The sequence below is a fragment of the Callorhinus ursinus genome, unplaced genomic scaffold, assembly GCF_003265705.2.
Source record: "Callorhinus ursinus isolate GAN/ISIS: 27379988/994484 unplaced genomic scaffold, GSC_fseal_2.0 scaffold63, whole genome shotgun sequence".
Lineage (NCBI taxonomy): Eukaryota > Metazoa > Chordata > Mammalia > Carnivora > Otariidae > Callorhinus > Callorhinus ursinus.
The window spans coordinates 5,768,127-5,783,899 of NW_027397125.1; the positions used below are offsets into that span (position 1 = coordinate 5,768,127).

Below are 15,773 nucleotides of genomic sequence, written 5' to 3' on the forward strand. Positions count from 1 at the left end.
GAATTCTTAATCTCAGGAAACAAACTGAGGGTTGCTGGAGTGGTGGGCGGAGGGAGGGATGGGGTGGCTGGGTGAAAGACACTGGGGAGGGTATATGCTGTGGTGAGAGCTGTGAATTGTGTTAAGACTTTTGAATACAGACGTGCACCTCTGAAACAAATAATACATTATATGTTAAGAAAAAAAGAAGATAGTAGGAAGGGAGAAATGAAGGGGGGGAAATCAGAGGGGGAGATGTACCATGAGAGACTATGGACTCTGAGAAACAAACTGAGGGTTCTAGAGGGGAGGGGGGTGGGGCGATGGGTTGGCCCTCTGATGGGTATTAAAGAGGGCATGTACTGAATGGAGCACTGTGTGTTTTATGCAAACAATCATGGAACACTCCATCAAAAACTAATGATGCGGGGCGCCTGGGTGGCTCAGTTGGTTAAGCGACTGCCTTCGGCTCAGGTCATGATCCTGGAGTCCCTGGATCGAGTCCTGCATCAGGCTCCCTGCCCAGCAGGGAGTCTGCTTCTCCCTCTGACCCTCTTCCCTCTCGTGCTCTCTATCGCTCATTCTCTCTCTCTGAAATAAATAAATAAAACCTTAAAAAAAAAAAACTAATGATGCAATGTATGGTGATTAACATAACATAAAAAAAGTAACAAGAAAGTTAAAAAAAAAACTTTGCAGATCAATCAAAAAAATAAAGAAAATAAGGTAACACCAACTTTAAGACTTATGTTCACATGAAACTAAGTAGCATCCTGCTCTGAGAAATTCTAAACTGGGGGATTGTTAAAGTACCTTCAAGTGCTAAGATTTTAACTTATTTTTAGCTTGTATATATGGTCATCTGTAAAGCTATCCATTCGCAGTTTCAATACATTAATAAGGAATGAATGAAATAAAACACTATGGTACAGACCCAAGACAATGGATAATTGATATAATAATGATTATGTGAAGAGGCTAAGCAGCTTATCTTTCAAGTGGATTGATATGAAATTTAAAGATGCATACATTTTATCATAAAGTCACTTAAGAAAACAAAGTATTTGTTACTTAACCTAGACTGAGTAAATTAGATAGTATTCTTTTCAATTGCTAAAAGAAAAAAAATCCCTAACAATGTATACATTGGATTTTGACTTACTTAAAAAATCAGCTGGGGCTGCAAAAGTAAAACTGTGTCTAGATCAGTATCACAGGGTGCCACATTTACATAAAAGAGGCTGCTAAGAAGAGGAGCACCTGCCCTTCTTGAGCTGAATAAATAGTTACTGATAAAAAAAATCTCTTTTATCAAGATCCAGGAAACTATGATAGCGAAGCACATATGAGCTAAAATAGTTTAATAGAAAAATAACTTTTTAAAAAATTTTAGGCAATATCTTTCACAGTCTTCTTTTAGTAAAACTTTTCTTCCTCAAATTTTCAACGACCATTATAGATATCACTAAATTGTGTTAGAAAAATGTGAAGTATGTAACTACCTAAATGTTCTTTTTGCATGTCTGATTTTTGTCCCTTGCTTCACATAAAAGATAAAAAGGCCTATAAAGTATATTTCCATATTGATCTAGTTCTTAATTTTATTTATAAAGAATGTTAGTAGTCAACTTAGGTGGGAAAAACCCATTTGAAACCAATACCTGCACCATGCAGATACCCTATATACAATTAAACCAAAGAATAGTGCAAAAAAGAAGAGAAAGATGTGTGGATAAATTTTCACTTTATAATTGCTCATTGGTGTCCTGTTGTTTTTATAGGCAAACATGTGGATTAGAATTTCATTCTGCTATTGATACCATTTCGATTTTCAAGCCAAACAATAAATTCTTCCCATGTTAAATACCAACAGAGACTGAAATATAACTTCACTCTATATTAGAAGCCCACAAATCCTTTCTCATATTTAAATGATTGAAATGAATTAGTATCTAAGGATATTTATAAAAGAAAAAAATCAATTCCTACCTCCATTATCTTTTAGATGTAGTGCTATCTTCGTATCATCTGGAAGAGAAATTCAAAGTTATTGTAACAAAAAAAAAACTTAATGGTCCATAAAACTGATGACCAGTAATGGTCTACTAATGCCTTAATTATAACATGAATAGATGTCAAAATCTTACCCAGTTAATTTCTAGTGCAATGAGAGCAAAGTGCTAGTTTACACAGGTAGTACTAAATTTCTTACTAAGATTGCAAGATCAACACTTTAGTAAAGTATTATAAGATTCTTAAGATCTTGAGAAAAGTACAGTTATAATTTTAACTTAAAATGAACTTATTTTTAACTTTTGAAAATGACTTATTGCAATTAGACTCTATAGTGATGGCCTTCATTATTCATTTTAAAAAATCAAGATCAGGAAATTCTAAATTAATTGGAAAAGTAAAGATCTGTCAATATTTATGAATTTAACTTCAAAAGTTAAATGCCTATCCATTGCTAATAAATATGACCAAAATCATAAATGAAAAGATCTTGCCCATAATGAATAAAATAAACAAATGAACATGCCTTTTTTTTCTTACTTCAGTGGTTATATTTTATTCTAAAGAGTAGGATTCAAACTGAAGTAATATTTTCATGGGGTAGGATTCAAACTACAGAAATATTCCATAGGCTATATAACAACACAAAATAATATGGATTAAAATACAACATTGGTTTTAAAAGTAATAAAATGTATTTAACAGCTGTCCCCATCTCATTTTATAACTTTACAGTTAACTTTTTTATATTTATTTATTTTAGAGAGAGAGAGAGAGAGAGAGAGAGAGAGAGAGCGTGCATGAGTGGGGGGAGGGGCAGAGGGAGAGAGAAAGAGAATCTCCAGCAGACTCCACACTGAGTGTGGAGCCTGATTTGGGGCTTGATCCTATGACCCTGAGATCATGACCTGAGCTGAAATCAAGAGTTGGACGCTCAACCGACTGAGCCACCCAGGTGCCCCTCAAGTTAATTTTTAATGTCCAATTAAATTTCAATTAAAAGCAAAAGTTTCAAGTTTAATTTATTATTCAAATGAAAGCAAGGTTGATGACCATAAATAAGTATGACCATTTTTTCCCCTCAAAGCTCACTCTTGGCCAAGTAGTCTCACATTTCTCCCTAGTGGTACCATTCAGAATATATGGTTATATTTTGGCTAATATACCTTCTTCCCCCAATGAGTTGTGCCCATGAATCAATATTCTCTAGTACTTTTGTCTTCCCTGGCAGAGGAAATGGTTTTCAAAGACAATTTCTGTGACACACAGTGCCCCTCTATAGATTATAGACCAACAAATCTTATTGTCTGTATTTAGGTAAATATAAGAACTGCATATAAGTAGAATCATCTATTTTCTCTATATGCATTTTGCCTTTCTCTCCTGTGACTGAAATGTTGAATTCAGTTACAACAAAATTTAGCAATATAAAAGGAAGTCTATATTTCTTTTTTAGGGAGGACAAATAGCCAGAATCATTAGTAAAAGCTAAATCTTAATAAAAGACAGGGTACATTAAAAGAATTCCCAACACATATTTTTTATTCCATAATAATTTTATCTTTTCCCCTTGAGAAATCCTTTAGAAATCCAGTTTGTCAAGGGATAACTTTCCCTCTGCAGAGCTACTCCAGTTCACGTCAACACAGTGACTTTCCCTTCTTTCAGAGAAAGAGCAAGAATACCTAGAGTACCTTCTGTGGGCAGGCTGGTGGGCACCTGGGATGTCACTGCTCTTCTGGTGGTCGTTAGGACCCTGAATTTTGCGGTTGTTGCTTGTACAGTTGTGGTGGTTTGAGAAGAACTTTCCATTGGCTCTGTGTTCTCACACATCTTCTCTTTGGACTAATAAGAGAAACAAATGGGTAAACAATTTAAGAGCGATTGTACATGCATTTTAAAAAATCACATCAAAGAAGAGGAATCTGTTATTTTTGTATAGGACAATACTTGTGGGTTATAAGAATTTACAAAGTATACAAAATAGATGAGAAAAAATTGGATGCAGCGAAGCATTTCCACCTTCAGATATTCGGATTTCATCATTTCTGCAGTTAACCTTTCATATTACTCTTTATCTTGCCCTAAATTTTATATCGATTTATTTATAAGAGACATGATGTCAAGAGGGAGAAGTTCATACAAGAAGCAAAACGTGTGCAAAAAGATAAGATTTAAAACATGGTTAGGTATGTGGAGAAAGAATGCATTTCAAACCGATTATGCTAAACGCTCCATATTACTTTATTGTTTCAAAAATAATCCACCACAGGTTGAGAGAATATTTAAAATTTTTGTTTTCTTTTATGAAATATTCAGATCCACCCAAGCAAAAGATTGAATGACCCTCCTGTAATCACCTAGCCTATTTCTCCCTAGCAGAGCTAGACTGAAGACACCAGGAAAAGACGCATATTTTATTTTTTATTTATAGCCCACAAAATTAAATCCTATGACCTTCACCAGCAACAATCTCCAACACCCAAACTTTTATGGTTTAGAAGCTGGTGTTTATCTCCACCTCTTTGTTCTTCAAAGGCCTCCATCCCTCTGGTAGGTCTTAAGTAGAGGATAGCTAGTCTGTACCTGGGTGGTCCTCATCCTGCTTTTGAAAATTATTATTAAATAAATTCCTTTCTGAAACTTCTCTTGTCATGAATGAAGTACAATGCACTTATTACTAGTTCAGCAAGAGCTCCTCAGATGGCTTCCTTTTTCACTAATGGAATGTGATACAGGTTTCTTCCCCACTTCAACTCCCAATATCCTAGGGGACAAAGAAAACATCCCACATTTTCTCAGCCCAGTGGCCTAACCTAATGATCTTCTTGCTGACTCCACGTCAGTTATCACCCCCCGCAGCCTGGACCTCACAGGCAGTTGGAGATACTTTTCAGTCAGATTCTGCTTCTCCCTTGACGAAGCGGAAAGCCCAAGTACAGTATTTTTCTCCCTTCAATCCCCCTTTTCCCCATCACTTCAACCTCTCTTTCCCATCCCTTCAAATATCTTGCCCTGTTTTGTTTTTCCACCTTTTCAGGAAATCCCCAGTACCAAATGAAGTGAAAAAAAAAAAAAAGCCCGTCTTTTCCCTGCCCTGTAACGAAGCTAGGAGAAGCTGGAGAATAATCACACAGCCCCCGCCGGGGCGCTCCATACCTTTACCTCCTGCGGCCTCAGCAGGCCTTCCGTGCTGCTTGGCAACACTGCCTGGCTTTGCTGGTCTCCCCTCCCACCATCCTCCCTATCAATTTCAAACCTCCCCACTCTCCTGAAAACTTATAATCCCATAATGCCTCTCCCAATCTTACCCCATGGGCTCGCCTTTTATTTCCTTGATAAGAGTCATCAGCAAGAATTCTCTGCATTTCTTTACAAATCAGCATTCTTGCTTGAATCTGTACGGACTTATCCCTCTTTATTTCTGTAATCACGGATGGGCTGACTCAGTCTTTATAGCTATTCTCTCCACCTCTACTCTGGCGCAACTCAGCCCACTTTTTCAGGTATCGTAAACTTGCTCATTTAATACATCCCTTCTCTTCAAAATGTTTGCAATCTCAGGTTTTCCACTGCCTTGTTCCCCATTAGCACTTAGACACACTCAATCATGTTCATGCCCTTCTCTTCCACAACGCATCCCGACATTCCCGACTTTTCCTTCCATTCAGTCAGAGATTGGTCTGCCTCGGTCTTCACAGACTCCCACTTCCCCCACCTATGGAAATCTTGTTATCCATTACAAGTTAATTGAAATTTCTTATGCTGGTGGTTCTAATATTTTCTTATGCACAAAATTGTCTATATTCTCCATATCTCACAGCATGGGGCAGAGCTGTCCACTTTCTAGTTTTGGGTTCTGTGACACACTCTCTCAATTTTCTGATAGCTTTCTACAACTTCTTTATTTCCTGTTATGTGTTGGTAGTTCTTATAGATCTTTCTTGACTAATCTTTTTGCTATATGCATTCTCACTAGCAATTTCCACCACAGACATGATTTCAATTCATATCTTCATGCCGATTTACATAAATCGATAGCAGCAATACACATCTCTCTCATGGATTTCTGACCCAAATATCCATCTATTGACTTAACTTATGCATGTGGGTGTCACAGATATCTCAAACGCAGTTAAGTCTCGAATGGAACTCATCACATATTATTCTCCTGTGTTTCTATTGTCAAAGACCAGTATTAGCAAACACCTTGATGCTTAACCTAACATCCTGGATTTGTTTAGCTTATAGCAGCAAAGGCAGATTAAAGACTCTAAATGGGCCTCCTTCTGCAAAACAAGTAGATTCTAGATAAAATATGAATTTTAATTTTTTTTAAAATTTTATTTATTATTTGAGAGAGAGAGAGCACAAGAGGGGTTAGGGTCAGAGGGAGAAGCAGACTCCCCGCCGAGCAGGGAGCCCAATGCGGGACTCGATCCCGGGACTCCAGGACCATGACCTGAGCCGAAGGCTGTCGCTTAACCAACTGAGCCACCCAGGCACCCAAAATATGAATTTTAAAGCATTACTAGAATTTGCAGGAAGCAAAGAAAATCTCCAAGGGTACCTTTCTATTGTCTCTCCCCCAAAACAAAACAAAGCAAAAGCTGTGTGCTGTGGAGTAGGAGTCATATACATTAAGCCAGGTAAAAATGCAGGATTTGCCCAGAGGGCAAGGAATGTTAAAAATCAATATTTCTTCAAGGAGATCAAGCCTTGTGCCAGCAAGTAGATGGGGAGATAAATCTAAACCTCTCCTCCCCATATGAAATAGGGACATATGGTACACCCTAAAATTCCCAGGTTCTCATCATCAAACATTCTGTGGTGGAAAGTACCATCTAACTAGGTCCTTGGGATTCTCATGGAATAGGATGAAATAAAAATGCAATTCTAATTAAAGGACACAAAAAGAAACACAAAAAGAAAAAGAACACTGACAAAGTCAGCAAAAACAATGAACAACATATTTAAACTACCAAAATCTTTAGATATTGTGATCATCCAATGTAAGATACACAAAAAAGTTATATACAAAATATTTAAAGAAATGAAAGGTGAAATTTAAAAATGAACTAGTAACCCTGACTACAAAAATGTCTTGGCAGATTTAATAAAGTGTAAAATTTAAATTTTAGAAATGAAAAATACACTTTTTGAAATTACTACTTCAATGGATATGTTAAATAGTGGATTAAATGAGATGAAGACAGAATTAATAAGCTGGCAAATTGATCTGAAGAAACTCCCCAGGATGAAACACAGAGAAATAAGAAGACAGATGATATAAAAGAGGACTTTCACAGTGCTCATTTCCATTCAGCTGCCTACCTACTGATCATTCCTGCCCCCCCCCCCCCCCCCCCCCCCCGGCTCTGTGGTCACCACTACCCTACCCACTGATGCAGGCCAGATCATCAGCATCATTGGCCTGGGTTATAACTACAGTCAACTTCTTGGCTTCTTGCATCATAACCTATTATTCACCCATAGCCAAGGTGATTCTTCCAAAAGGCCCTGATTAAAGGCCTTTCCCTTGCCTTTATTTCTTTTTTAATTAAGGTATAATATATACACATAGCAGTATATTAGTTTCAGGTGTACGACATAATGATTTGATATTTTTTCTACATTGCAAAATGATCTCCACAATAAGTCTACTTTACATCTGTCACCATACATAATTGCAAAAAGTTTTTGTGTTGTTGTGATGAGAATTTTTAAGATTTACACTCAGCATTTTTCAAATATGCAACACAGTATTATTAACTACCATCACCATGCTGTATGTCACATTCTCAGGACCTATTTATTTTATAACTGGGAGTTTGTCCCTTTTGAGCTCCTTCTGCAATCTCACCCACCCTAACCACCCACCTGTTCTCTATCCATGAATTTGGGTTTGGGTTTTGGTTTTTGTTTTAGATTCCACATATAAGTGAGATCATACAGTTTTTGTCTTTTCTGTCTGACTTGTAGCATAATGCCCCCAAGACCCATCCATATTGTGACAAATGGCAAGATTTCCTTCTTTTTATGGCTAAATAATGTTCCGCTGTGTGTGTGTGTGTGTGTGTGTGTACATTCATACATATACACCACATTTTCTTTATCCATTCATCCATCAGTGGACACTTAGGTTATTTCCATATCTTGACTATTGTGAATAATGCTGCAATGAACATGGAGGTGCTGTTATCTTTTTGAGTGAGTGTTTCATTTTCTTTGGCTAAATACTTGGAAGTGGAACTGCTGGATCTTATGGTAGTTCAATTTTTAATTTTTCGAGGAAACTCCATTCTTCCCTTGTCTATAGGATGAAGCCCAAACTCCTTCAACTTGTTACGTTTGGGGCTCTGTTCACCTCATCAATCTCAGTTCTTACCACTTGTCTTCTCAGCTTCAGTTGCCCTTCAGGCATCATCTCAAATATCTCCTCCTCAAGCAGACCTTCCCTTATGCTACTTAACAAGACCACATCCTTATAGTTACTCTCTGCCCATGTCCTTCTCTAAATGCTGTCCTTTGTTCAGTGGTCTAGCTTCCTGCTGGACACACTTACTCCATTTTTACATTATCCATACTTAGAATAATACATAGTAAGTGTCCATATTAGGATTTGCACTTATGGAGTAAATTCTTTTTTGCACTTATGGAGTAAATCTCACAGGATTAGAAAGAAAATTTAACTCTAGTTTTAGGCACAGTGGATGGGCAGGAGTTGGTGACTTTATTTTAATAGGAGGATAAAATTGCTCACCACAAAGCCACGAATATTGACAATTTAATTACAAAATTAAAAGGAAACACTGAATATTGAAGATACTTGACTCTGAGCTCCTTGGGAATAGGGGGTAATTTTTATTTTTTTTTACATTTTTGTAATTTCAGTGCTTGACACATTCCACAGAACATGATAAACTCTCCACAGAAAAATTTAGGAGGGTTTAAAATATGATGGCTTCTTCTCTATTTCTTTGGTTCATGGTGGGCAAGAAAATTAAGATGACCGAATTACACTTTTGATCTTTACACAACTACAGCTGTTCAATTTCAACATTTCCATTGAAGTAAATGTGATTACATGAAAGAAACATCAACCTGAAAACACAACCATGGCTCCAGCAATATGTTTTAATTTTGAACGATGTTGTTCTGTAAGTGAAGTGAAATAGATCAGCGTATATCACTGTTAGTGTATATCACAATAATCCCCCAAATGTCAAAAAGTTGATTAAAGCTGCACTGGCAATTCTGCACTTAAAATTCAAGTATATTCTCAAAGATGTTTTTCTCAAGATATTTATAGGACATCATAAATAAAAACTTAATTTTTAAAAAGGTTCTAATAACCATTGGTCTCCCAGTAGTTTTAAAGAGAGCACTTTGACATGATTTGCATTTCCTGAATGAGAAAACTTGTATAATTGTTAATAGTTTTCATTTAAAATTCATACCCTAAAACTTAACACAGGCAGAAAAAAAGCAAATACTTTTCTTTGTGAACCTAATAAGATATCTTTATGGAACCTGAAATGACAGTGTAAATGCAATTCACTAGAAAATTTTAAACAGGATAAAATTGTCCTGCAATTGCATGCACCTGCTTAAATCACTTCATTGCATCATTGTCTCCATCATGTTTGTCTTGGGGTTACTGTTTCCATGTTATACCATTTCTAACTGATTTTACATCAGTTTGCTGCAATTAGTCTTTTCCTCCATACCGTTGGTTTTGTCACTTGAGCAAAAAAGATGAACAATGGCTTCCGAGATCTTAGAAAAGCAGCAAGTGTTTAAGAGAACTGCCTTTTGCTTGTAAAATTTGACTTCTGGTTCTATTTCCTAGCCACACACCTAACTCTGCTACCCTCACTGCCCCCCTCCCCACCATCTCCCCTCGCCTCTCCCTCTTCTTCTCTTGGTAATGTGGGGGCAATAACAGCTCTGAAGTCCAAGGAAGGCTATGAGAATAAATTTAGATAATACAAGTAAAGAGTTAAGCCCAATGTGTGGCACATACTAAGGGCTCGATAATTGCTGGATATTTTTGTTAAATTAGATGCCATTTTCATTAAGATGTAGTGACTGTATAGGACAGCTTGGTCCCAGAAGTCTCGTCATGAGAAAGCACATGTACCTCTTCAGGGCATCCACTGTCCACCCAGTCCTGCCGATGGCGATCAAATCCACTGGAACATCTTCAGAGAGGACACATTGCAGTTCAGAAAAGAAAGTAATGGGGTGCAGAGTTGGGGGTGGGGAGAAATGAAAAGAAAAAGACTGGTAAGAAGTTAATTCTCAAATTTTCAGTTTAGCACAACATAAACTTTCTTTTATAGAACTGTTAATTGGGGCAGCAGTGAAATATTTACAGTGTGGTGAGTAACAGCTCACTCCTTAGGTAGGCACGGTGTTAAGATCACTCATGGCAACAAATTACTCCACTGATGCCCACTACACGGTGCAGAACACCTGGGTCCCCAAGCAAAGGTAAGGCCAATTGTTTTTCTATGAAGTTGGTTTTCTTTTTACTCATACATTTTTTTCTCATCATCAAAACAAATGGGTATAGACAAATTGTTTGCAGGTATCATTTTTTTTTTAGGATTTCAGATCTCTTTATTTGTTTTCCTTATTTTTTAAAAAAAATTTAAGACCCATAGGCACTCAAACTCTATTGTGCAGTAAAGGGTTAACTCAGCAGGTTTGGGATGTTCAAAACCTCACATTCCAAAGAAAGAGCTGACCCTTGTCTGGTTCCCAGGAGATAACCTCCAAGCCCTCGGAAATATCTCACCTGATAATAGTGGCTTTGTATATCTTGGATGTAGGGCTACGCAAGATAGTTTATGCTAACAATATGCTTTATGCTGAATGGCTGTTTTTATTCACCTGGATACTAGGGCCATGCTATAACAGTTTGACCTCTTGGAGGGGCTAGGGACTAGAGATGAGAATAGTCATAAAGAAATTCATATCTATCTCTCTGACCCTCAGTAAAAACTCTGGACACCAAAGCATGGGTAGGCTTCCTTGGTTGGCAACACTTGGTGTGTGTTTTCTCAAATTGCTGTTGGGGGACTTAAGTGCTATCTATACAACTCTACTGGGAGAAGACAAGTGGAAGCTTGTGCCTGGTCTCTTGTGGAATCTACCCTATGTATTTTTCACCTTCACTGATTTTAATCTGTATCCTTTTTGCTATAACAAATGGCAACCTTGAGTATAACAGCTTTTTGGAGTTCTGGGAGTCCTTCTAGTTAATTAGTGAACCCGAATGCATGCTTGTGAACCCCTAACATCAGTATGCCTAGGTCATCTCTAAATGCTCTAAATCAGCAAACACTGGCTTAATAAGATATTGTTCAGTCCTACTGTCTTCCTTGATTGGAATAATTTTCTACCCTCCTTATCTAACCAGCTATAGTCCATTTATATTTTTAAGGCCCAGAAATTACTACCTGGAGTCCATTCTATCTGATAAAGCTTCATAATTGCTCTGATCACATCTTATTTTACTATTTAACTTTTCCCTTTCATATAAAACTTCATGTGCATATGTCTTATTTACCAAACTTGATTGTGAACATTTAAAAAAATTTTTTTTAAGATTTTATTTATTTGACAGAGAGCACGAGCAGGGGGGAGAAGCAGAGGGACAGGGCGAAGCAGGCTCCCCGCTGGGCAGGGAGCCCCATGCGGGGCTCCATCCCAGGACCCTGGGATCATGACCCAAGCCGAAGGTAGATGCTCAACCGACTGAGCCACCCAGATGCCCCAACTGTGAACGTTTTAAAGTTAGGACTGGTATCATATAAAGTCATACCTAGTATATCTAACACATAATTTCTTTTTCATACTAGAAATTCAAAATATTTTGCTAGTCTGTTAAAACTAAGGATTTACACAACCCTTGAATTTTAATAGCTAAGTATATATTTACATATAATATATGAATCTATATTGATGAATATTAATATAGATACCTATGTATTTTTCAAAATTAATGGAGGTCATTCAACTTTTGTCTTATATTTTCTTATAGTAGTACTTTGCAACTTTTTTTTTTTACTTGTTTTGAAATGAGTCTACATGATGACTTTTTCTAAGAATCCTTGCCAGAGATTATGTACCATGGCATGGATGAGCATAATTTAATTCAAGTGGAATGTGAAAACATCTCTACTGTCAACAAAGAAGACCATATCTATCATTTTGCCCAAACATGATCCATTAGAGCTCTGCTATTTTATGCCTACCATCTGTGTTGAATAAACTTAAGTGTAGAATAAACACCAGTGTGTGATCTGGCATCCCAAGTTTGAGAATCTCCAGTTGGTCAAGGCCATTTCTGGTTACCCAAAGAGATTCTGACATTTGGAGCCTGTTTAATTCCAGATGAGGTAGATGGCTGTTCCCTCCTCTCCTTTTGTCCTTTCAAGTTTGTTTAAATATTGAAAAATGTATTGACATTCCCTTTTGCAATTGATTTTCTAAAAAAAATATATTTTGGGAGTCACCTAATCACAAGTCATTTTGAGAGCTACAAGTAAATAAACGGAACAGATAATTTTTAAAATGCAGTTTGTCTTCACTTACTCTATTCCAGATGTATTCAAAGACAGTGGGAATTAATAACTTTTATATTTTAACGAGACAGTACCATATCTTAAATTTATGGGTCAGCCAAAATTTCATCTTAAGTAATTAGCCCTTTAAATTGTTAAATTAATCCTAGGAAAAGTAGAGAAATAGTGCATTTTGCTTGATTTATTAAATAAGCCCCCAATTATATTGTGTGAAATTAGGTTCCACTGAAAATATGTGATTCGATTAAGTAATTCATTCATTTATTCACAATTGATTCCCTATAAGCTGATCTGCAGTTTCCTAATTGCTAGGGTATGAAGGATTGAGAATGGCAAAACATGAGAACATTTGATTTGAAAACTCATGCATTTTTTTTTTTTAAGATTTTATTTATTTGTTTGAGAGAGAGAGAGCACATGAGAGAAGGGAGGGTCAGAGGGAGAAGCAGACTCCCTGCTGAGCAGGGAGCCTGATGCAGGACTTGATCCTAGAACTCCAGGATCATGACCTGAGCCGAAGGTAATCGCTTAATCAACTGAGCCACCCAGGCGCCCCGGAAAACTCATGCATTTTTGTAATGTACAGTGCCTTAGAAAATTAACACAACTGGACGCTGAGTTTTTAGTCTTCTTTCTAACTTAGTAATCTGTATTGCATCTGAAAGCAATTATAAACAAAAGGGTGTGTGTTTGTGTGTGTTATAAGTCCCTGAGAAAAAAATTATATTATCTCTGAATTCTAAAAAAAACCCCAAATATCCCCTTTACGAACACTTTCCTCTCTCCACTGAGCTGCTACATTATTTTTTCTAAGACCCAATGATATTAGCCATATCATGCTCCAGCATATTGATTTCCTGACATTCTTAACACCGTTAGCTAAGAGGCTCTCTCCTACACTGGAGTCACCTAGTATTCCTGTTGAAAGCGAATTCATGAATGTAGCTGAATAAGATTCTCTGGCAGTTTGGGTCCAGCGATTTTCACTGTAAACAAGACACTCCAGGTGATTCCTACCACACTGAATTTTAACACCACTGATTTCCTGTATGAAATGTCCACTGGCAGGCCCCTTCCCACTTCTCCTGTCCATCCTCTAAGACCTGTTCTCATGCCCCTTAGTGCCCCTGCCCGAATGTGTTGTGCTCTTTCATTTTTGCCTTTGAACATGCTATTAATTATGTTTGGAATACCTTCTTTGTCTCTAGTTAGTAAATCCAATTCAACTCCAGCCTGTCTCTTCTGAGAAGCACCTCCTTTTTTCCCAGTAAGAGTCAACAACCCCTTCTCAGTGCCCCCCGCCCCAAATCAAGTGCTAAGTCTATTATTATACTCCGATTGGTTGCTTTTAGCTTATTATAGACTTGGGAGTACATGGTTCAAAGGGGGGCTGGAATCAAACCGCTGGAGTTAGAATTTTGGCTTGGCCACAAAACAGGAATGAGATCTCAGGCAAGTTATTTTTACTATCTAAGCTTGTTTCCTCATCTGTAAAATGAGGTAAGGGAGGTTATGTAAGGACTAAAATAGTGTTTGGTACATAGTCAACATTTAGTAAATATCGGCTGTTTTTAATACTGCTATATGTTTTTGTAGTATATGTGTAACGGGGTCGACAATTGTTGAAAATGAGTGAGATTTTCATTTTAGAGACAGCATTTTGGAAAATATTTAGGAATTAATTCTGTGTACCATATTAATGTGAAATGTGTTCTATACTTAAAGTCCTTTATCATCACATTTGGGAATTAGTATTACAGAATCTTAGGAGAGAAAAATCTAAGTTGCTTTCAAATGTGGGTCAAATCTTTATGCAGTATTTATAAACACACAGAGATTACGTGGTTTTGTAAATATTCCTCAAAAAATTGATTTCAATAAAGTCTGAACTCTTAGCCACGATAGGTTTCCATTTGTTTTTTATTTTCATGTTATTCCCTTTGTCTCAGCATTACCTAATTCCAAAACAAATTGATAGAGAGCTGTTCTTCAAATTAATTGTACTATTCTCCACTCAGTTTCAATGGCGTATTGATTTCAAAGCCCCCAGGAGCCATGTTAAGTGAACCCCATTCAATAAGGCAGCCTAGAAAACAAACAATACTCTCCTGGCTTGCAGCATCTCTCCAATCCAGAGATTAAAGTGTAAATTTTGTCTCTCTCTAACTTATCTCAGTTCTATAGGAAGGGTTTCAGAAATACGACTTATTTTGCAAAGGTAATATATTCACGTGAAGGAAGTAGAATAAGTGTTAAAATGCATACATAAGGGTTAAACATAAAGTGCATCTCTGACTGCACAATTAAACACATGTCGTTTCACCATTGAGATGAAATATCTGCAAAAGAGAATTTAGGAAAGAAACCTCACAGAATCTTAAGACTTGGTTAGGAATTAGTTTCTAGATCAGGAGTCAGCAAATGTTTTCTGAAAAAGGACCAGACAGTAAATATTTTAGGCTTTGCAGGCTATATAGTTTCTGTTCTACTTACCTCTGCCACTACTCAAAAGCAGCCACAAATTCCTAAGAAATGGGTGTGGTTGTATTCTAATAAAACTTTATTTACAAAAACAGGAAGTAGGTTAAATTTGGCCCACTTCCTGTGGTCTGCTGGCCTCTGTTCTAGTTTATTATATAAAAAGTAAAGATCTGTAAAATTCTGAAGACTAAGGCAAATACCTCATCAAGGTGTCTCATGATTTAAATGGTCCTTGTAGCCTTATGTGTATTTAACAGGGTGTGTTATCTTAATGGAAAAATCAATTGTTCATTTAGTAAATTTTCTTCTCACAGTCTGCAAAAGTATGAAAAATGATCCTGCAGCATCAAAGAAATGGAAAGATGCTTTAAAAAGAAGCAGAAATATTTTAGATGAGAGACAAGTATAATGATATATAATGATAACCAGCCATGATTATAACTAATAACACATTTTATCATTGGGTAAAATAGTTGATAGGTAGTATGAAACTATAAGATATAAGGAAATTATTTTGTTTTGAAATACTAAAAAATGTAATTGGAAAAATGTTCATAAAATTTAAAATGTTGATTATAATAATTATTCTCAATAAAAAATTAGTAAAACAATTCTTGTTTCCCATATAGGGCATTCCTGTTGTTCCTAATCGGCTTCAGGCAAGAGATGGATGACTTCATTTCTCAAACCATTTCTTCTAAAACT

At 36.6% G+C, this 15,773-nt stretch overlaps 1 protein-coding gene across 2 annotated transcripts in view; it reads right to left on the reverse strand.

Moving 5' to 3' along the window:
* PLXDC2 (plexin domain containing 2) overlaps positions 1 to 15,773 on the reverse strand; it is a 477,133-nt gene that overhangs the window by 88,077 nt on the left and 373,283 nt on the right. For both annotated transcript variants that reach the window (XM_073885626.1, XM_025891922.2), the window contains 3 exons: positions 10,136 to 10,196; positions 3,687 to 3,837; positions 1,969 to 2,007 (listed from right to left, as the gene is read on the reverse strand). In XM_073885626.1, coding sequence (XP_073741727.1) covers positions 1,969 to 2,007; positions 3,687 to 3,837; positions 10,136 to 10,196 — 251 coding nt within the window. The remainder of the gene's footprint in view (positions 1 to 1,968; positions 2,008 to 3,686; positions 3,838 to 10,135; positions 10,197 to 15,773) is intronic.